Source organism: Meles meles, chromosome 17, assembly GCF_922984935.1.
Source record: "Meles meles chromosome 17, mMelMel3.1 paternal haplotype, whole genome shotgun sequence".
In the NCBI taxonomy this organism is placed as follows: Eukaryota; Metazoa; Chordata; class Mammalia; order Carnivora; family Mustelidae; genus Meles; species Meles meles.
This window is the reverse complement of record NC_060082.1, coordinates 56519736-56543196: the sequence shown is the minus strand read 5'-3', so window position 1 is coordinate 56543196 and position 23461 is coordinate 56519736. Positions and strand designations below refer to the sequence as shown.

The 23461-nt window shown below is 38.3% G+C and overlaps 1 protein-coding gene across 2 annotated transcripts in view; it reads right to left on the bottom strand.

The window, feature by feature from the left end:
- INTS7 (integrator complex subunit 7) overlaps window positions 1-23461 on the bottom strand; it is a 91730-nt gene that overhangs the window by 67608 nt on the left and 661 nt on the right. The window contains exons 2-4 of one of the 2 annotated variants that reach the window (XM_045983453.1): window positions 12233-12362; window positions 9566-9712; window positions 2817-2954 (exon numbers count right to left, since the gene is read on the bottom strand). In XM_045983453.1, coding sequence (XP_045839409.1) covers window positions 2817-2954; window positions 9566-9712; window positions 12233-12362 — 415 coding nt within the window. The remainder of the gene's footprint in view (window positions 1-2816; window positions 2955-9565; window positions 9713-12232; window positions 12363-23461) is intronic. The other variant, XM_045983454.1, reaches the window with a different exon arrangement.

Here is a 23461-nt window from a genome sequence, read left to right as displayed (position 1 = left end):
TCTCTCAATAACAACGCTTCCCCAGTTTCTGAAGGCATTTGGGTTTCCAACTCCTGCTTTGTGATACAGGGACTCTCTTTAAATATATAAAATCTTAACCTTTTTAAGAACAAGTTAGATGTGATTATGCTAACAGACAAAGGGATAACAGTATTAAATAAATTCTTAAGGTCTTAATTTGCTAGATGCTCTAATTTGTTTAAGATCCAAAACTGACAGAGATACTAAGACAAAACCCATCGGTATTGGTCAAGATATTTGATTTCCAGCCAGGTCAGCATTTGGGAAGAGGTAAATGCTAATCTCAAAAAGATACAGTTCATTATACAATTAGTTAATTTTATACTCTGATACATTTTGATATGCCCTTCATTCTTTCCTATTACACTAATTTGATATTTTTAAATGTCACAAATTACAGCAAACTGAAACCTGTTATGTTAAAAACTGCTTCTATGTAAACTATTAACTTAAATGTTTATTGGTCATCAATTCTATAAGCGAAGAATAATGTTTCTGTGTTACTTAGTCTTAATCTTTTCCAAAACAGATCAGAAATTCCACAACTAATAAAATTAGCTTCTGATAATAACATAAGAGAACCTGAACCAAAAATGATTCTCATTAAATAAGATATAATCACTAAATTATAAATTTATGATCTGAATTTAGAAAGTAAATTTAAAAAATTATTTTTGGAGCTATAGGAAATGCAAGTTTACTTAAGCAGATTATAAAGTACTGACACCTTGACAGTGGTAATCAGGTAACTGTTCACTAGATATAATTCCCATCCAATAAAAACAATTTTTAGAAAGTTCTCTCGGGGGAAGCCTGGGGGCTCAGTTGGTTAAGCAGCTGCCTTCGGCTCAAGTCATGATCCCAGCGTCCTGGGATGGAGTCCCACATGGGGCTCCTTGCTCAGCGGGGAGCCTGCTTCTCCCTCTGCCTCTGCCTGCCACTCTGTCTGCCTGTGCTCACTCTCTCTGACAAATAAATAAATAAAATCTTAAAAAAAAAAAAAAGTTCTCTCGGGGCACCTGGGTGGCTCAGTGGGTTAAGGCCTCTGCCTTTGGCTCAGGTCATGATCCCGGGGGTTCTGGGATCGAGCCCCACATTGGGCTCTCTGCTCAGAGGGGAGCCTGCGTCCCCCTCTCTCTCTGCCTGCCTCTCTGCCTACTTGTGATCTCTGTCTCTCAAATAAATAAATAAAAATCTTTAAAAAAAGTTCTCTCGATAGTAATGACTCTCAATAAGAAAAAAAATACCAGTTTTCAAAAGCACAAATAGGATTGTGTTTACTCAGTATTTCTCTTCCCCACTCACTGCCACACCTACTAATTTTGAGCAGTACATTAAAAAATTACATGCTTTCTATTCTCCATTCTCCTTTTCCAGTGAGTAATCCTGGGATTCTGAAGGTTTGACAGGAGCAACTGAAGAGATGAATATGCATATAATTAAAATCTGAAGAGAGAAAGTTGGTGATAAACTGTTCGAAGTTTTATTCAAATTTAGCAGAGATTCTTAATGGAAAAGCTATCTTTTTTAATTTTAAAAATTACATCATCTGATTATAAAGCTCAAACTTGCTCCTGACAGTATACAAAGAAGTTTATTAAAAAAATAAAAATAAAAATAAGGTACCATCTTATCACCCAGACATGGGATTTTGATATATATCCTTTGTCTTTTTTATATTTCATCAATACAAATACCTGTTTCTTAAAAAATATATTCTGTAAGGTCTTCTAAGCTGTGATGTGACCTGTTTCCAAATATACTTTTTTTTTTAAAGACTTTATTTATTTATTTGACAGAGAGAGAGATCACAAGTAGGCAGAGAGGCAGAGGGAAGCAGGCTCCCTGCTGAGCAGAGAGCCCGACGTGGGGCTCGATCCCAGGACCCTGAGATCATGACCTGAGCCGAAGGCAGTGGCTTAACCCACTGAGCCACCCAGGTGCCCCTCCAAATATACTTCTAAAATATATTTGTTTAGAGCTGACATAATATTTCACTGTATGATCATATTTATCTAAGCACACTAGTTAGAAGTTAGGTTGTTAATAATTTTTTTTGTTGTTTTTATAACACCACAACTAGCGTCCTTGTAAATAAGTACCAGTACACATTGCTGATTCCTCTGCATAAGTTCTCAGAAGTGGATTTTCTAGGTCCACTTGATGATCACGTTTAAGGCAAATGCATACTACCAAAATGCCTTCCAGAAAGCAATGCTACTTTGCTATCAGTCAGTAAAGGGGATAATTTATACTTTTAGATAGGGTAGCCAAACAAGTCAAACATAGCAACATAACCATGGTCAGCACTGCATCCAAGAAAACAAACTGTTCTGCAATATAATAGTACAGGATATGACATCCCCAATATGTGAAACTGGTTTCAGCTCGAATTACTACCTTTGCCAAACCGTTATACAGCTCTAATGCTAAAAAGCTAACCCTGAGAAGACAGTAAGAAAGCAGAAATTCAGCATTAGAACCATATATGTTCGGAAAGGGTGCCTCAGCAGACAAAACTGATCCCCAATGAAGCCTTCCCTAACTGAAATCTACACTGATTTGTCCTTCTGGAAATTTTTATTTCATGTGCAGTCAATGCTAACATACGTACCTAAGCATTCTGTTTTACGTGTTGAAGTTCTGTTTCCCCAACAGGACGTAAACCCTCTTGGAAAAACCACCTTGCCATTTACATTTTTCACTTAGTGTTTATGTATATTGATGAATTATTCTTTCAAAACCTCTTCTTCAAAACCTATTCTAAGACAAATGATTAAAAGGCCGATGCTTACTTTGACTGCGCAGAGAAGTTTGCAGCAGCAAAAACGGCAGCTTCGACTTCCACGTTATCATGTGAGTCCAGACTCTGACGAATACTATGATGAGCGTTCTTCCTCTCAGGAATTATTGATGCCAGGCTTCCCAACATCCTACAGAGACAGAGATCCAAGAAGAATAGAAACACAGTAAGCAAAAGATCAAGAGAGGAAGAAGCAAGGAAAAGCCTAGATTGCCAAAATTAAAATTTGCAGATAATCCCTTAAATCTCGGGTTAATAAAACATCAACTTTAGGAATCAAGGAATGACTCAAATTCTAAACACTTTTCACACTGATATGTCAGAAAAATTAACATGGTTTATCTTACATAAGCAAAATTGAAAATTACCATCCTGAAGTAATTTCCAGTTACCAAATAGAGCCCAGAAACTTCTCAATTATTAAAGCATCAAAATATCAATTTTCCAATGTTCTCTAAGTAAGTCCATTTTAGCAAAATCACATTTTTGCTTTTAAGCAGATCCAGAAAGTAAAAAAGGTAAGACTCCCAGTCTTTTTTTCTACAACAGTAAATACTGATACCATGGTTTTCAAATCTGTCTTCAACATCAAGAGAACAAAGGCAGAGGAGACTCCCTGGGCCTCATTTCAGAGTCTGCAAGGACGAGGACGGTAGCATTCTGGAAAAACAGTCTACTTTATAATAAAGGAAACATTTGGAAAAGGAAAAAAAAATCTATTGTTTGTAACATAAATTACATAAGATAAAGCCTGAAAAGATGTTTTCAGCAGAAAGGCATGGATTTTTGAGGGCTGCAAAATGCTGCGGTAAACAAAACAGAGTTCCTACAGTGACAACCTTTCTTGGTCAGTGTCCTAAGTAACCTTCCAACCCGACGTGTCACCACCTAACCACCTTATGGAGATTTGATTGGACATAACTATTTGAGTTTATACCAAACAAAATACTAAAATGGGCTAAATATGTCATTTGCATTCCATTTGAAAATGAGGTTTTGAAATTAGATGAGTTATATTTTTCCAAAGAAATAAATAGCTTATAATATAATAGTTTATATAAGGAAAGATTAGATTAGGCTAATATCAACACATTCTGATTAACAGTTTATAACTATTTAAAGATAAAAGGGCAAAAAAAGGTATAATCCCATTTGTCACTACTTTATGAAAATATTCCTGGTAATATTATAAATAATTTATAGCTCTACATTTCAAACACTATGAATACCTCCCAGCTTCTTCTTCCACTTGTTTCAATTACGAAGTCTAAAGTAATGGGTAAAAAAAGAAAACACCTTTAAAATATCATCTCTTCCTTGTCTTTTCTCCTCTTTAAGTTCAAATCATTCTGACTCTAAGAACTCCTTAGTGTTGGAGAGGCATCACTTTTTGCTCTCCTTCATGTATTGTAATCTTATTAACACATTCTTCCAGCAAGCGAGCTCCTTGAGATCAGAGGTCCCGCTTTAATCTATCTTCCTAAAAACACACACCAAATTTTCTAAGCAATGGGTACTCAAGAGTACTTAATGTTGATCTATCTTTTATCAGTCACATCTTTTCTTTGTAGACTTTGTTTTTCTCCTTAACAGACTCATTTTTCATCGTATTATTACAATGCTCCTCAGTGAAAAATCATGTTCCTATAAAATATTAAGATTGTTCTGTATATCTTTTTCTTTATTAAAAAAAAAAGTATCGTAGGGGCGCCTGGGTGGCTCAGTGGGTTAAAGCCTCTGCCTTCAGCTCAGGTCATGATTCCAGGGTCCTGGGATCGAGCCCCACATCGGGTTCTCTGCTCTGCAGGGAGCCTGCTTCCTCCTCTCTCTCTGCCTGCCTCTCTGCCTAGTTGTGATTTCTCTCTGTCAAATAAATAAAATATTGAAAAAAAAAGAGTATCGTAGTCAAGTATTTCATGATAGAAGGAATATTCATTCTTTCACTTATGTGCTTCGTAATTTTCAAAGACGGATTTTAATAGCCAGGTTCTTACATTTCTATAGTGACCAGGAAACTTTTTTTTTGGAAAAAAGGAAATCTTTTACCGTATAGGAAATAAGTGACTCCATTAGGGCTGGTATCACTTCTCTCGCTTGACATCAAGGAAAGCGATTTGTGAAATGTCAACTCATCAGAACGTGAACTGGGACCAGAGAGTTTCCCCTATACATCCAGCCAAACTTCTCTTCAGCTGAACAGGCCCTTGCTTCCCAAATCAGATTTCAAAAAACTGACATCTTTTTTTTCAATTACAAAAGCACTTTTTCCCTTTTAAAAGCAGAATATTTTGAAGACCTCGTAGTAGAAACTAAAAGCAATGTACAGTGGTTAGTGGCTATCACAGAAGCACACTCACTTATTCTCACACTGCCAGCCTCTGGGCTGGTTTTGACACTTACCCACTTTGGAATGATCTTATTCTGAGGCAGATGTTATTTTAGAAACACAAGAAACACTAATGTTAATACATAACTTAAGGAAGAGTATAAAAATGGTAGGCATTTCGTTGATGGCTTTCAAGCCCTGCAAGAAGTTTCTATTTTAAAATATGATTTGTAAAGCATATATCTGACAAAGGACTGGTATTTAGAATAGATCAAGAAATCTTACAATTCTGTAATAAAAAGCCAAGTAACATAATAAAATCTAAGCAACCTAATGAAAGAAAACAGGCAAACAATTCAAACAGATCTTCCCAAATAGAGACAGAATAAACTGTCATCAAACGGTACAGGAGAAAGTGATCCTTAACCATTAGGGAAATGCAAATCAAAACCACTATAAACCCTATTAGAATGGCTAAAATGAAGAAGACGGACAACACCAAAGGCTGGCAAAAGGGTGAAGCAACCAGAGCTCACAGAAAAAAATATGTTTAAATCCACTTGGGAAAGAGGCCTGGCAGTTTCTTAAAAATTAAATACACGCCTACCCCATGATTCAGCAGTTTTACTCCTACATATATATCTGGCAGAAAGGGAAGCATGATCACAAGTCTTCACAGCAACTTTATTATTTATAATATCCCCAAACTGGAAACAGCCTAGGCATTCATCAGAAGGAGAACAGATAGATTCACAATCACACAATGGAAAACTACTCAGCAATACAAAGAACCAAATTACTGACACACAAAGTAGATTACGCTCAAAAACATTGAGTGAAAGAAGTCTTACACAAAAGGATACCCACTGTATGAGCCCACTTATATGAAATTTGAAAACAGACAAAAATTTTATCCATGTAATGAGAAAAAATCAGAAGAGCAATGGCTTCTGGCTTCTTAGGAGCAATCTTAAAAAAAAAGTGAATACTTTTATTCTTTAAAAAAATAAAAATAAAGAATTTTTTTGATAAATCATGCTCTTTCTTACATAATTAAGGTAGCAAATGACATGGTCCTTATTACTTTTTTAAAAGATTTTATTTATTTATTTGACAGAGAAAGAAATCACAAGTAGGCAGAGAGGCAGGCAGAGAGAGAGGGAAGGAGGCTCCCTGCTGAGCAGAGAGCCCAATGTGGGGCTTGATCCCTGGACCCTGAGATCATGACCTGAGCCGAAGGCAGAGTCTTAACCCACTAAGCCACCCAGGTGCCCCAGTCCTTATGACTTTTTTAATGGCAAAATTAGTTTTCTTTACACTTTTTAAAAGATCGTATTTTCAAAACTTTATAATTATAATGTTATAATAATATAACATCAAATAATATATTTAAAAAATACTTTTTCACTTTAAGTCATTTTTTGTATCATGAAAAAATGAAATCATGAAAAATGAAATCATGGAAAAAAATTTTAAGGCTACTCAAAAATGTTCTATTTTTGTGAGAAGGGTTTGATACTCTCATATCAAAATTTGATACTAGAATTTTAGTTTTGAGTTGTTACAAATACATTTTTTTGGTATTTGATATTCACTTTATAATTCTGCAAGCTTTACAAAATGATCTGATCACCCCTCATTCCTGATCTTCAAGTTTTTTCCTCTTCCTAAAATAACTACACCAAGAATGTTTTTAAAACATGTCCCTATTTGGGGCACCTGGGTGGCTCAGTGGGTTAAGCCGCTGCCTTCGGCTCAGGTCATGATCTCAGGGTCCTGGGATCGAGTCCCACATCGGGCTCTCTGCTCAGCGGAGAGCCTGCTTCCCTTCCTCTCTCTCTGCCTGCCTCTCTGTGGTTTCTCTCTGTTAAATAAATAAAATCTTTAAAAAAAAAAACAAAAAAAAAAAACATGTCCCTATTTATTTGGCAAAACCATCTAAGGCCTTGTATATCTAAAGATCTTATTAACTGTACTACATTTTATTTATTATTTATTTATTTTTAAGATTTTATCTTTAAGTTATCTCTACACCAAAGAGGGGTTTCAACATACAATCCCAAAATCAAGCGTCACATGCTCCACCAACTGAGTTAGCTAGGCACCCCGTACTGTGCTTTAAGTGTTAATTGGACTCCTTAACATTCTTAGCTCAAATTTCTTTCTTACAACTTTATTTATTTGAGAGAAAGAGAGAGAGAGAGAGAGTGTGTGTGTGTGTGCGCGCGTGCACAAGACAAGGGGGCAGAGGGAGAAGGACAAGCAGACTCCCCACTGAGCAGGGAGCCAGACGTGGGACTCGATCCCAGGACCCTGAGATCACAACTTGGGCCGAAGTCCGACGCCTAACCAACTGAGCCACCTAGGTGCCCCAATTCAAGTTTCTTTTAATACTTTTTGCATCAAATGCTAATGTTGAAAAATATAATTTCAATCTGATTGTTTTCCTTTAAAGTGCTTTTTCTAAATAAATAAATAAATAAATAATACATCTGGAAGCTTTCTGGAAATCTCATTTTATCAACAGCAATAGTTCTTCAATGAAGAATTGTGGCAAAGTCCAGTTGCCGTGACTTGGAAAGAGCAAAATGAATGGAATATTCAAATATTAATCTATATTCTTCTCAAAACACTCAAACTAGCTCTAAATCATTTATAGAATCATTCCACTAAATTCTATTCTTTTGTCTTCTGATTTAAAAAAAAGCAAACCAAAAAACCAATGCTTGTGGAAAATAATTCAAACATTGCAAAACCACACAGAAAAGTCTCTTGTGATGCATAGCCCAATAACCCCTCCCACAAATAATCACTGTTAATAGTATATATATGCCTCCAGATTCTTTTCTGAGCCTATATAAACACATATGTTAATATTATGGATAAAAATGAGTTAAAAACAGACATCACTTGACTACTTATTTTTCTTTTTAAGATTTATTTATTTATTTGAGGGAGAGAGCGCACGAGTGGGAGGGATAGAGAGAGAGAGAAAATTTCTCTTCAGAAAGCAGAATCCACGCTGAGCACAGAGCCCAAAGAGAGTCAATCTCATCAGCCTGAGTTATAGCCTGAGCTGAAACCAAGAGTCAGACGCTCAACCGACTGCACCATCCTGGCGCCCCTTAATATCTCTGTTAAATACACACTTACTTCATCCTTTGAAAGTTATACAGTGGCCCATAAATTATTCCCCTATCGATACACGGTTTTGCCCCAATTTTTCACTTCTTACAAAAAAGATACTATGATCACCTGTACACATATATTCACCAACTTCTAGAAATGATTTATAGAAAAAAATTCCGATAAGTGAATTTGCTGAATCAAAAGGTAAAACTATCTTTAAATTTAATTCTGTTCTATTATATATAGTTTTTAAAAGATAAAATCAATTAACTGACTTTAAAATATTACATTCTGCTCATAATTTAATCACTCAAAAGGCAGAGGAATTACAAAAGCACTTAATTCTGCACAAGACGGAAGACCTGGCTCTTGATGGGAAAGCAGAGAAGTGGTGACATCCTAGACTTCATGATTAAAAAGAAGGTTCACTTCTGAACAAGGCAAGTCAGATGTGAGCCCTAAAATTTAGGAAAGTGAATTTCAAAAGTCTAAAAATTACACATTCATTCTATAGATAGCACACCTAAAAAGACAATATGGTTCAAACTGAATATAAGGCTTACAATATGAAATGCTGACAAAATTAAACAAAAATGCGGGGAGGGGGGCAGGTGCTTCGGAGGCTCAGTCAGTTAAGCATCCCACTCGTCATTTCAGCTCAGGTCACGATCTCAGGGTCATGGGATCAAGCCCTGCATTGGGCTCCCACTCAGTGAGGAGTCTGCTTGAGATTCTCTCTCTCCCTCATCTTTGGCCCCTACCCCTGCTCCCTTTCTCTCTCTCTCTCAAATAAATAAAATCTTAAAAAAAAAAAAAAATGTTTTTGGATTCCAGGAAAGAGAAGAAAGGGCTGGAGAAACTATAGTGGTTCCATCTGGCATTCTCCAAGGAGTTCAAATATAAGTTACTGCATATAAAAATGAGCACACAGCCAAGGGTGAACAGAAAAACCGACATGAAACAGAACAAGATCAGGAAGGTAAGAGTTCAAAATGAGCTGAGGCTAAGCTAGATTCAGACCCCAGTTAGCTGATCAGAATGTCAACCTACAAAAAGGTACATTTCAAACACAAGTCAGGCAATAATTCACAACCAAAACAGAATCCTAGTGGTATCAGAAGAGCAGGTATAGATTGGGGTGGCTACCATATTTCTGCCTGGAGTCTTGGTTGAAAAAACAAATTCTTAACATTCAAAATGAAAAAAGGAAACATAATGCCCTTTTTGAGTACATAATTGCAACTCGAACAATCTTTGGTGATTCATTATAGCAACAGAGTATATACCGGAGTGTGATGGCTCTTGCTACAGGATCGTTACTATGAATCACAGAGAAAATTCTCTTCACAAATTCATCCACATTCAGAATCTTCTCCAAATGCTTCTCACTTTGTTGAGTAACTTTAAGAACACACAGTCTCAGGAAATTGTTTCTGTGAAGAACCAGAGACAAAGTAAATTAGACCACTTTAGGAAAGGAATATTTAATTAGGAATCAAAGCAACCAAAACAACATTAAATTTTAGCAACAGGCTCATGTTTTTCAATCTATTATTATTTCTCATCATTAAAAGAGCTGAAGCCTATACTCTGGTTTTTGTTGTTGGTGTTATTGTTTTTAATCCAGGAATACCAGGCTGGTTTAATATAAAAAAATTAAGCAATGTAATTCATAATATTAACAAGCTAAAGAAGTTATATGATCATATCAATGCAGAAAAAACAATGAACAAAGTTCAATAACTCATCCATGACAATCAAACTTGGAATAGAAGAAAACTGAACTTGATAAAGAATATAAGCCAAAAGCCTGTATATAAGCTAATCTTATATTTAAGTGGCAAAAGAATGAATGCTTTCCCCAGAATCCTGGGGAAAAGGCAAACAGGCCTCTCATTACTCTTACAGAACGTATCACTGGAAGTTCAAGCTAGTGCACTGAGAAGAGCAAATAGCGCACAGATCAAAAAGGAACAGAAACGGCCCAGATCTGCAGATGACATGATTCTGGGAGTGGTTAGCATATCTGATTACTTCACCATGTTAAAAGAGGGATTCTCAAGTTTTTGCTTTTGCACTTGTTAGCGTACCTGAAATGCCAAAACAGAACATAAGGAATCCTTTTCGAATGTCTGACAGTCTTCCTAAAAACAGTAATTTTCTCATGTTGTGCCCACTGCTCATCCAGGTATGTCTTAAATTTATTATGTACAATAAACACAAATGTTCAAACTGTCAGAAAGGTAATATATCACAGACTCTGGAGACCAACTGCCAAGACTGGTCTCTTGGCTCTGTCTCTCTCTCTGACTGTATTATCACTGTGACAAGTTTTAACTTGTTTGCTCAATTCAGTATCCTCAATTATCTAATGCTGATCACAGTACTTAACTCACACGTGAAAACACATGCAAATGAGAAGAGCACTGGATGCCCAGAAAGAGCTCAGTAAACGTTAGTTACTCATATTATTACCGATGTGTGAAATAAATGTCCCCATTACCCCATCACGTCTTCATCTAATCAAAGAACACAGACATTACTCACAAAAATTTAGTATGTTTGAGGATTTTCATTAAAGAAGATTATATAAAAGACAAAAACTAAGGAAGCAAATACATAGAAAATTTGTAGTAAAGAAAATGAGACCTATGGCAAAATATTCAGCCTCGCAAGTTATTTATAAAATGCTAGTTAGAACAGCAATGAAGTACCATTTTATACCTAGCAAATCAGAAGTAATAAAGCTAACAGCCCGGGCTGACTAGGTTGTGGTCAGTAGGTGTGCGAGCCTGGTGAAAGTATGAACTGATAGAACTGCCTTGGCAAACATTTACAATACATTTGAAAGGAAATAAAAAACTCAAGTCTGTTATAGGGGAGAGCAGATGTCCTGTAACTCAGCATTTACAGCTCTGTCTCTCTTTCCTCCCACAGTGGACAGAACTAATTCCAGCTTCAATCCTTTCCAATGTGTCCTATTTTATCAGTTGCCTGGATGTTATCTGACATCCTCAGACATGTATTAGAAGGAAGGATGAGAAAGGTTAAAGCCAAGGCCAAGAGCTCTGAGCATATATTACGGAAAGGAGAACACAAAGGAACAAACACTCAAGTATCAGAAAGGAATGTGGAGCCAAAATAACATACTCAAGATCAGAGGAGATCATGTGAGAGCTGTCAGGAGTCAGAGTTTGGAGACACTGCTCTGCTGATGTACTTAGAGAAAACGGGGGCTCCAAGGAGGAATCGTACGGTGTTTGGTGGCATGAAGCCTACACTTAGAATATGAAGCATAAGCAGTTAGCGATGCCCGCAGTCCTGCTGCAGGATAGCAAGATGGCAGTGACAGAAAGAGAAGCCCTAGGGATGAATTAAATCTCCTCCATCATATTATGACCAAGGCCAAGAGGTCAGATGATCTTCCTCTACCCTCAAGCTAATTCTACACATCTCTTCTTCAAGTCTGACTTGATGTGTATATAAACACACAAGCGCATGGAAAACAGTGGAAAGAAGCAGAAGGGGGACTGGCGGGGAGAAAAAAAAAAATCTAAAAGGTATTTATCCAGTCTTTCCATGTTTCAGCCACTTCACAGTAACATGTAATCTTGTGTTATAAAATAAGTTATTAAATCAGGAACTTCTCAGAACAATGTGCAAACCACAGATACTTCCAAAAGATGCAATAATAAATACATTAAGATTATCTTAATTGGATTTATTCTGTTCCCCAAAGAAATAAGTCCTCTCTGACTTGTCACTTCATTTCTGCTTAAAATGCCATTACATTTCACACAAAAAGTTTTGCAGACTGCCCCATACATCCACTAAAATGGTCACAAACCGTGTGGAAGTCCAGAAGGGCAAAAACTATAATAAAGACCATAGCATCATAAACAGAGAAATCTGAGCAAAGTAATTTAGGACACTGAGGCTTTAAAAAGACTTACCCAACTCTGAAAACATCTGCTAACTTTAGGAACGCAGAATTGATGAGAATAGGGAATGGATACTTCTGGAAAAGCCTGGGAAAGCGAACAACTGCTTCACACTGTTCACCAAGTTTGCCAGATCTTAGACCTATGAAAATGGGAGAACAACTTAGAAACCTGTGGCTACAAGAAGGCAGAAATAGCAAATACCCACACAGCATCCCACAGCCATAAAATAAGAGTCATTCACGATTAGGTGAGGTACCACTGTAATTCATGAGCTTTAAAAAAAAAAACAAAAAAACACGGCCTATAAAATAATAATTTGGTAAACTGCCACCTGAGATATAAGACAATGAAAAGGAAATAAGATTTTTTTTTTCAAAAAAAGGTTGAGTATTTTAAGGATACTTGGGGCCATAAAATAAATCTCAGCAAATTTAAAAGGACTGAAACTATACTTTGTTATGTTCTCTGACCATAGTGGAATTAAATTAGAAATTGCTAGAAGGAAAAATATCTAGAAAATGACCAAATATTTGGAAATGGAACAACTTCTAAATGAGCCATAGGTGAAAGGGAAATTAGAAAAATCTCTTAAACTGAATGAAAACGAAAGCAAAATCTGTGTGATGCGGCCAATGCAGTTCTTGAAGAAACATTTATAACATCAAGTACTTCATATTAGGAAAGAAGAAAGGTCTCAAACCAATGGCCTAACAAAGGGGCCAAGATAATTCAATGGGGGAAAGGATACTCTTTTTAACAAAATGTCCTGGAACAAGTGGAAATCCATAAGCAAAAAAAATAAATAAATAAAACCTCGATCCTTAATTTGCACCATATACAAAAATGAACTCAAAATGAACCACAGACCCAAATGTAAGAGCTAAAATTATAAACCATAAAAAGAAAATACACAGGAAATCTTTACGAGCTTGGGTTAAAAAGAATTCTTAGATAAAACACAAAAAGCGTAAGTCATAAAATAAAAAAGTGAGAAACTCCATCAAAATTAAAAACTTCTGCTCTTCAAAAGACACTGCGGAGAGAATGAAAAGACAAGCCACACACCAGAAGAAAATATTTACAGAACACCTATCATAAAGGATGATGTGGAGGCCGCTTTTAGGCCACAGGCTTGAGCAGTGGAAACTGAGAAAGGTAAAGGGGCCCACAGTGACCACTGAGCTGAATGACCCACCTCAGAATATCCATAAGCCCTAGCTGACCGACGGCTACTTACAACCAGGCAGAGGCACCGATAAAGGAAAATCCCATAGTTCCCATGCCTGCTCACTTCCCCCACTACACTACACCCCCCCTCCAGCACTGCCGCATCACAGTGTCCTCTGCCGTGTTCAGTGAACTGAACGTCTCCTTCGTTCTGCCTGGGGTGAATTCACAGCCCATGACTCCAGGCTCCACCCAATACCTCCACAGGCAGCATCCACACTTCTCGTGCCTCAACAAGATGACACCCTGATTTTTGAAATGGGCGAGATTTGAAATTTCATTAAAAAAGAAATATGAATTTCTTCATATACATGGAAATACATGGAAGTTAACAGATGTTCAACACTGCTGGTCATCAGAGAAATATAAATTACAAACTACATTACGATACCACTACATACCCACTAGAATGGCAAAAAAATTTTAAGACTGACATACCAAGTACTCAGGAGGATACAGAGCAACTATAACTCTCGTATATTGTTGGTGGGAATGTAAAACTGTGTTTCTTTGGAAAACAGTTTGGCTGTTTTTTATAAAGATAAGCATATACTCAACTAAAAATCAACAATCCTCCTTCTAAATATTTATCCAAGTGCTTTGAGAACTTATGTCCATACAAAGATTTGTATTCAAAGGCTCACAGCCAGGTAATAGCCCCAAACTGGACACCACCCAAATGTCCATCAACTGGTGAAAGAGACAAACTGTGAGTGAGCCATACAACGGGCTACCGCCCAGCGATGAAGAGGAAACAGTTGCGTTCCAGCAACAACAGGGTAGATCTCAAAAGCACTGTGCTAAGTAAAAAAAGTCAGACCCAGAAAAGACTATAATACCGCATGTCTACTTTATTTTATTTATTTTTTATTTTTTTTTAAAGATTTTATTTATTTATTTGACAGAGAGAGATCACAAGTAGACAGAGAGGCAGGCAGAGAAGAGAGAGAGGGAAGCAGGCTCGCTGCTGAGCAGAGAGCCCGATGCGGGACTTGATCCCAGGACCCTGAGATCATGACCCGAGCCGAAGGCAGCGGCTCAACCCACTGAGCCACCCAGGCGCCCCCCCGCATGTCTATTTTATAGGACAATAGAGAAAAGGCAAAACTTTGGGACAGGGAACAGATTGGTGGTTGTCAGGGAATAGACTGCAAAGGAATATAGGCAAAGTTTTTGGGGCGAAGAAAATGTTCTGTGTCTTGACTGTGGTTGTGGTTTCATGACTGTATCTATTTTATGATCTATAAATTATACTTAAATAAATCTGACTTTTAAAATGTAAAGAAAAAAACCCAACAAAGATAACATTCAATCCCTAAAAAATATACATTTAGAATGAATACCATGATATGGCATTAAGAGTAAGCTTCAAATATTTTTTAGTATTTTAGCACTTATAAAATGCTAATTATATCCATATTCATAGCAGAATAAGTGCCCGAGAATATTCTGTTCAATAAACTCTACTCACTTTTAAAAAATGACAAAAGAAATATTCATCTGAGGACTCTTTATTGATTATCACTATGTTTCAATAGAAAAGACAACCATAGAGTAAATCTGCACAGTCAATTCCTACAACTTACTAATGATTTGAGTTCCGTAAATGCACTCACATTGGTTATTTGTACTTGCAATATATTTCTTTGCAGGAAAAAAACAGCACTATCAGCGCTCATCATATTCCAGAATCCAATAACCACTTATAGTAAAAGTTCCTATGGGGAAATTAATTCAAGTTTCTAATTGAGATATTTAGAACATAGCCCTTCTTTGCCTGCTCCTTTCTTCCCCTACCCTCCACCTCCATACACAGAAAAACTGCCACTAAAGTTCCTGGAGTCCGTTTCCCACCAAACACAGTGTCAATGGAAGTGTTGTAGGTAACTGGCAGTGGCTCACGGAGCTTTAAAAGCTTTTCTAAAGACCTGTCTTGACAAAGGGGTCCCAGGACACACACACAGGGCAGTAAGGACAAAAGGGAAGGGGAGAAGAAGGGCCAAGTCTGAAGATGGAGGTGAGGAAACAAAGGAACAGATGTGTTTGTGTGTGTGTGCTGCGGGAATCTGGTGGGACGATCCACAGTAATTGGACTTTCGTCCTCTTCTTGCTGCCTGTAGTTGAGTGACGCAGAAGGGAGTAACATTCTGTTTGTAATGAATTAGCCGTGGTTGGGATGAAAGAGGTAAAGGAGGATGCAGCCCGTGCAGAGGGCGTTTGGCTGACAGAAGATGATCCGCTTCACTTTCCCTTAAAAAACACAACCACAGACCACATCCATTGGTTTAAACATGATGACTTAAAGTGTACCAAAGATAATTTTGAATCTGGCCAGAGAAATGTTTTGATTTCTCTAATACTGTCAAATTTTACTTCCTTAAGATAAAATAGACCCTCACTCCTATAATAGGGCTGATAAAGTTAAAGAATAGTAAATTTCTTGCTTAACAACTGATAAAACAGCTTTAGGAAAAAGAAATAAGAAGCAAGACTGGCTCTGAGGGACAGAAGTTAAGGTGCCAGAGAAGAAATGTATTAAGACCTAGGATTCAGCAAGAATCCTAGGCTGGGGTGGTATGTACCCATCGTGTTTGCTCTGGGCCAGTTTCAATTCTAGAATAATGCAAGCACCTGAAAACAGGCACTCAGCACAGTCAGATCTTGTTCTAAAACCAGAAATTAAGGTGTGGGGATGCAACTGCTGTTTCTACATCTTTCTTTGTATTCTCCCACCAAAGAAACAGAGCTCTCTTTCTTTTTAGTGCCTGTAATTAAACAGTGCTTAAATCAGTTGCAACATGCCAGTAGGCTAGGGAGAACTAAAATAGGTTGTCTATAAATTGTTTATTCATTCAAATTGCATTTGGCAGCGGTGAAATTCATTATTCTAGACTGTTTAAGCACTTAATATGTGCAGAACATTTCGCTAGGCTAGTGCTTTCCAGCTCTGCTTCTTCATCAGAAACATCTGTAAAACTTCTCAAATGTACCTGTGCTAGACTTCTACTCAAACCCACCAAATCTGAGGCCGGCGCCCAAGGATCTGTTTAGCTACTTTGAGGAGGCAGGAACTTAAAGAGCCTTAAGCTATCTTCTACCACTTCCCTTGTATTTAATGGCCCTGCCTGTACTGGAGTTAGAAAGCTAATAGTTTGCTGAATTTGGCCCTCAGACAAATTTCATCTGATAGATAACAATGTTTCCTTTTTTTTTTTTGGTTAGAGAGGGAGAAAGCAAGCACAGACAGGCAGAGTGGCAGGCAGAGGCAGAGGGAGAAGGAGGCTCCCTGCCGAGCAAAGAGCCCGATGTGGGACTCGATCCCAGGACGCTGGGATCATGACCTGAGCCAAAGGCAGCCGCTTAACCAACTGAGCCACCCAGGTGTCCCTAGATGACAATGTTTCTTAAAGGCTTTGAATTAATTGGCAAATTTTAAAAATGAAGTGAGACTTCACCTAAAACCCAGAATTTCTAGTTTTGAAAATTTTAAAGATCTGAAATGTCACTAAAGAAGGTGGGAATCTTGACCAAAGAAACACTGTAGTGTTACGGGTCTGTGTTAGAGGCCCATTTGGGTTTGCAATCATTTCTGATAATAGCCACATACCTACAATCTTTCTCTAGCAATTTTTGGCTGCCTTGAGGCACACATAACTAAAAGAGAATCTTGGATGAGAATTTAAAGTGCTGGCAAGGGGGCACCTGGTGGCTCAGTTGGTTAAGTGTCTGCTTTTGGCTCAGGTCATGATCCTGGGGTCCTGGGATTGGACCTCACACCAGGCTCCCTACTCCGAGGGGAGTCTGTTTCTCCCTCTGTCCCTCCCATTGCTTATGCTATCTCTCTCTCTCTCTCAAATGAGTAAATAAAATTTTTTTAAAAAAGTAAATAAGGGACGACTGGGTGGCTCAGTGGGTTAAAGACTCTGCCTTCAGCTCGGGTCATGATCCCAGGGTCCTGGGATCAAGCCCCACATCAGGCTCTCTGCTGAGCAGGGAGCCTGTTTCCCTTCCTCTCTCTCTGTCTGCCTCTCTGCCTACTTGTGATCTCTGTCTGTCAAATAAATAAAATCTTTTTTAAAAAAAGTAAAAAAAATTAAGTGCAGGTAAGAAAGTTAATGAAGTTAATAAAATGTGGCACCATGAAATCGAAGCTTGATACAGCGTAAACAACAGGAAGAGTCTGATGCGTAGGGCAAAGGAGACAGGTGAATGTACGGAGGTCTGAATGAAAGTAAAGAACGATCAATACAGCAATTACTCATGATGGTGGTGATGGCTCATATCCTGTGCCATGCTACGAAGCACTTTACATGAATTAAACTCTCACTGCAATCACAGAAGTTAGGTACTATTATTATTCCCATTTTAAAGATGACAGACACAGGCAAAGATTGGTATGTAACGTGCCTAAGAACAATAGCCAATAAATAGCAGACATGGGATTCACATCCGGGCAATCTGGCTCCAGAGCCTGCGGTCCTGAACTATTATGCTAAAATACATCTCGAGAAAGTAACTAACTAGAGGACAGAGGTTAAGATTTTAAAAGGGGTATTTAAATTACGATTTTAGAGTGATGTAATTCTGAGGAAAAGACAAATTCTAGGGAACTGAGGGAGAATAAATGATGGTAAACTCGGGGACTGTTATGTACAGTAATCAAGTTTTCCAGGTAACATATATCAGCCAGGATTCTTAGCTTCAAGCAACGTAAGCTACTGGCTGATCATGAGTTTATTAAAAACCTAACGAACAGTTTCAAGGCTAAATACCTAAGAACACCTAATATCACCCTGCCAGACTGATGAGATGTTAAGTCCTGTTGCTAGGAAACACCAGATGATGCTAAAATCAGCTCTACTGATACCCAGGAACCCTGTAGCCATTGCTGCTACTGTCCCTAGAAACATCACAGCTGCCGTGGCTGCCAGGGCACAGACCTGTGACCGTGCTGTCCAACTACACCTTCTTACACTGCTGAACTCCTGAGCAGAGCCCAGAGGAGTTCTGTCTGACCAGCAGGGCTAAGGTCATATCCTATGCTCTTGAAAAGGAAGCCGGGAAGGTGAGCTTTTGCTCCCACCCTAGTGAGGTGGGCATATAATGTGGGTCATTCCTCAAGCGCGGGAGGAATGATCCCAAGATGCTAAGTAACCACCACCACGACGAGTACCACTACAAGGAACACTGCTAACGCACATGACCTTACAAGCACGTTCTAGGAGAGTTTGTTACACACATTCGCTTCAGCTAAGGAGTGAGGATGACTCAAAAAATAACCATAACACATATATATCTTAAAGTGTACTCATTAAAAATGGGGGTAAGAGCAGGAAAAATACCAACACAAATATGCACCACACATTATAAGGTAACCTAACAACCCATCATTTAGTAAATCAATAATGGCAAGTCTCAGAAAATTATATTTAAAAAGCAGGAATAGAAAAAAACTGAAATGACAGTCAACTCAACTGATAATAATAAAACACCCTTCACCCGAATTTCATAAATTGTAATTGCACATGGTGGAATGTGCAATATTGTACGGCACGCACACAGAATACTGACTTAGAACCATTAACAAGCTAGTTTATACACGAATACCAACTTTCAGGAATATTTAACAATTCATTTTGTAAGTTACAAGATAGTAGCTCTTAGCCATCTATAAAAAGGAGTCTGCGGATTTCAGTAAGAACTGAAAAAGGACCTTGGGTTTTCAGACTCGCTCATGACCCATCAAGTGACCGCCAATCAGGAGTTGAGATGTTAAGACTGTCGATTCCACACGACCTTACAGGTCCACTTCTTGACACGGTCAGACAAAATATGGTCTGGTGGCACAGATTCTCGAGAATTTGGTTGACTCCGTGTGGGACACATGTCCACCTGTGAATCATTCACTTATGGGATGGAATTAGTCGCCTGTACGGACCTCGCTGCAGAGGCCTCTCTCTCTTTAGTAGCGGGTATGGAGATACTTCCAAAGCTTCCTATTTGTTCATCCTAATACCAACCACATCTGTCGCAATATGGATCCTGTAACAGCAATCACTGGTCTCTTTCACAGTCTGAAAATTCACGTTTTAGGATAAGAGAGGGGAAATACGGGGAATACAGAGCTGTCCTGATTTATATCAATTTTCCATTTCATATTTTAATCTTTCACTGAACACCCCATCACACTTTTCTTGCAGCGGTAAGTTCCCCGACACCTCAAGTACAACTCCATCTTCTGTATTTCCTCCCTTCCCATAGCCCAGGGGCAAGAAAAGGAACCACTCCCTTCGCTTCCTTCCCTTTCACCTCACCTTTCAGGCCACCTCACAGGAATGAGAAAGGGTGAGTGATGTCCTTTAAGGGAGACTCTCTCCTTTTCACTCAGGGTGAAGGAGATCTTGCATAGGTTTCCCTAAATCATCAGGACACCTTCAGTCAGTTCAGACTATGCAGAACTTACACTAGTGAGAGTTATACTGCTTAGAGTAATTTATGTCAGATATGTCCTTTATAATGCCTACATTAATGATTATCCATATTATTAAAGGTGTCAGATAAATAGAAGTCATACTTGACTGTGACACTTAACTCTGTATATGCTTAGTCTTCACAGAAACTCAGTCAGCATGATTAACTGCTTAAAACTCTAAAAAGGGGATAGAAAGACCTCTATGTAGCAGCTAGAGTGATCTATACAATTGTAAACCAATCTGAATCAATCCTCTGCTTAAAGACTTTGTGTCTTCTCAATGCACTTGGCATAAAATCCAAACTTCTTGTCCTGACCAACAAAGCCATATTTCATTTAGCCCTGCTTTCTTCTTAAAAGCTGCTCTGTTCACTAATATAGCCCCAACTCTGAGTACAGTGACTAACACAATGTAGGTGATCCGCAAATATCTGCTGGATGAATGAATGGCTATCACGTGAGTATTTTCCTGTGTTGCTAACTACATCCTGAAGGAATGGACTTGACTCAGCTTCAAAACAGCATCCATTTATTCCTAGAGAGATCAGAACCAAATAGCTTACTGCCATGCTTGTTCAAAGGCTCAGAACAAAGCGCAACAGGTTATCAATGACATTTCCCAAGTGTGTATCTTGGGACACTAGTGCCATAGTTGTTTCTTTACACTGGAGTTCAAGTGTCACATCTGTACACATCTGTTACTGCCTACTCCACACCTCCATTTGGATGACTAAGGGATGTCTCAAATTTAGCAGTCCCAAACTGATTTCACTTTCATTCACTCAGTAAATGGCAATATATACTTCTAGATCAGACCAAAACCTCTAAATTTTTCCTGACCGCTAATTCTCACATTCTCAGCATATTCATTAGCAAATCTTATTGGCTCTACCTTCAAAATATATCCGGAACCTCAGCACTTCACACACCTTCACTAAAACCAGCCTGGCCCAAGCCACTATTTTCCTCCCCTGGATTGTTACAATTGCATCCTCACTAGTTTCCCTACTTTCATCTCTGGCCCTCCGTGTCAATGTAGCCTCAACACAACAGCCAAATTGATCTTCTCAAATGTTAAGTCAGCTATGCCATAGCTCTGCTGAAAATCCTCCATGGTGTCCCATTTCACTCAGAATTAAGGCCAGTCTTTCAATGACTTGTACTGCCCTACAAGAACTGGCTTCTGGTTATCTTTTTTATCTTCAATGTCTATCATTCTACTCCAGGAACAGTATGCAAAACAGGCTCCAACCTCAGGACCTTTGCACTTGCTGTTCCTCTATTTGACCAGTAAGACCTTTCCTGACTATCCTACATAAGATAACAAACCAACCCCAACCCCACACCCAGTTTTCTCTAGCCCCCTTCATTAGTTTCATTTTTCTCTACAGAATGTTATCACTACTTGTCAAAATATATGCTTACTATATTTGCTTGCTGCCTGTTTTCTCTGTCCAAAAGGTAAATTCTAGAGGCAAGAGCTTTGTTTTGTTTTGTGGCTGTTTCCCTAGTAAAAACCCTGAGGAAGTAAGTCAGATGTATGGATGTGAGTGTCTGTATGTGTTGGGGGGAGGGTGGGAAGAACAGGAAGAGAGGCTATGGAGTAAGAAACTCCTATTAAAACACTTCAGAAACAGTATTCCTTGGAATGCACTCTGGGAAACTCCCGTCCAGATGTTCTAGAATTAAAAGAAAGTTAGAATTTGTAGCCTTCCGACCTTATGAACGTCCACTCATAAAACAAAAATATTTTAGGGCGCCTGGGTGGCTCAGTGGGTTGGGCCGCTGCCTTCGGCTCAGGTCATGATCTCGGGGTCCTGAGATCGAGTCCCGCATCGGGCTCTCTGCTCCGCGGCGAGCCTGCTTCCCTCTCTCTCTCTCTCTCTGCCTGCCTCTCTGTCTGCTTGTGATCTCGCTGTCAAATAAATAAATAAATCTTTAAAAAAAAAAAAAAAAAAAAAATATTTTAGGGGCGCCTGGGTGGCTCAGCGGGTTAAAGCCTCTGCCTTCAGCTGAGGTCATGATCCCAGGGTCCTGGGATCGAGCCCCGCATCGGGCTCTCTGCTTGGCGCAGAACCTGCTTCCTCCTCTCTCTGTCTCTGCCTGCCTCTCTGCCTACTTGTGATCTCTATCTGTCAAATAAATAAATCTTTAAAAAAAAAAAAAAATATTTTAACAGACAAAGCATGAAATGACTCAATAGTTAAAATACTAAACTATATTCTAATGAAACTGGCTATTTCTGAAATCTAATTTCTTAACAGCTTTAAAAGGTATATAGCATGGTGAGGTGAAAAAGAACAAAAGTTTTGTTCTTATATTGTTCAAATTTTCTTTCTGAGCCTGAGACTTACCTGGGAAATACTCACCTGGGGTATTCCTGGGAGAACTGAAAGTGACCACTTAACTCCTATGACTGACAGCTGGTTTATACTTAAACACTAAATGGCCATCCATTTATTTCTTATAGTTCTGAAATGTTTCTATTTCAACTTCTAAGAAGCAAAAATTGTGGGTTTTTTTTCCTTAACACAATGGCAAATTTTTAGGTATTAAATAATTCTAGATTTTCTGACATCTCAGAGTCTGATCCTGATCTTTGCTCTCCAACCCCTGTCTCACCATCATTATGATATAACCCCACCTGGCTCAGAGTGGTAGCATCTTTAGATTTGGTGGGGTATTAGATATGTGGATCTGCAACTCTCTCTGGGGAATAAGGAAGAAATTTCCAGACTGGAAAGTAAAAGGTTATGCAGTGTTTAAAAAACACATTTAATATTATAATTTTATATTTCATAAGGGAAAAGCCCTACAGCTTTGGTAAAAGAAAGCAAAAAGTTCAACATTATTTTCTTGACTGAAGGGGATGCACTAAGTGATTCAACCAAAGGGGAATATCTCATTGGAGTGCTGTGACATTTTTATGTTAATCAAAAGGAGTTAAAAGCTTTTTAAAAAGTCTGAGAAACTCTTATCTAGACCTACCCACTAGAAATGTTTACAGGTTAGAAAACAAAAAAATGAAATCCCAAAAAAGTTAGCTGGGAACCGGCTCAAAGTGGACTTAAAGACAGATCCTTCTAATCTGTAGTCCCAATTCTCAATGTATTATATATTGGTTATAGTTAAAATTAACTGTATACCTTGACAAGTATTTCCCCCATTCAATAAAAATCACTGAAACAAAGGTTAAGTACTTGAGTTCTTTACTGTCAAATATTTGCATCTGCCTCCCATAGACTTATCTAAGAAGGCATATCTCTTTAGCACTTAATAATGGATTCTTTTGCATACAATTATATCACTTAATATTACAACAGTCCTGCAAGCTCAGTGGTACTGGACCTACTTTGCAGACAAAAAAGACAAGGTTAGGTGAAGTTGGGTGACCTGCCCATGATCATAAAATTGGTGACACTATAATTCGACTCAGTCTAAGTCCCAAGCTCCTTTCACTACACCAAGCAGCCCTACACCAAGCAGCCCTATACCTTCCACCCCTCCTCCCACAGGAAAACAGAACTCGTGGAACTTAC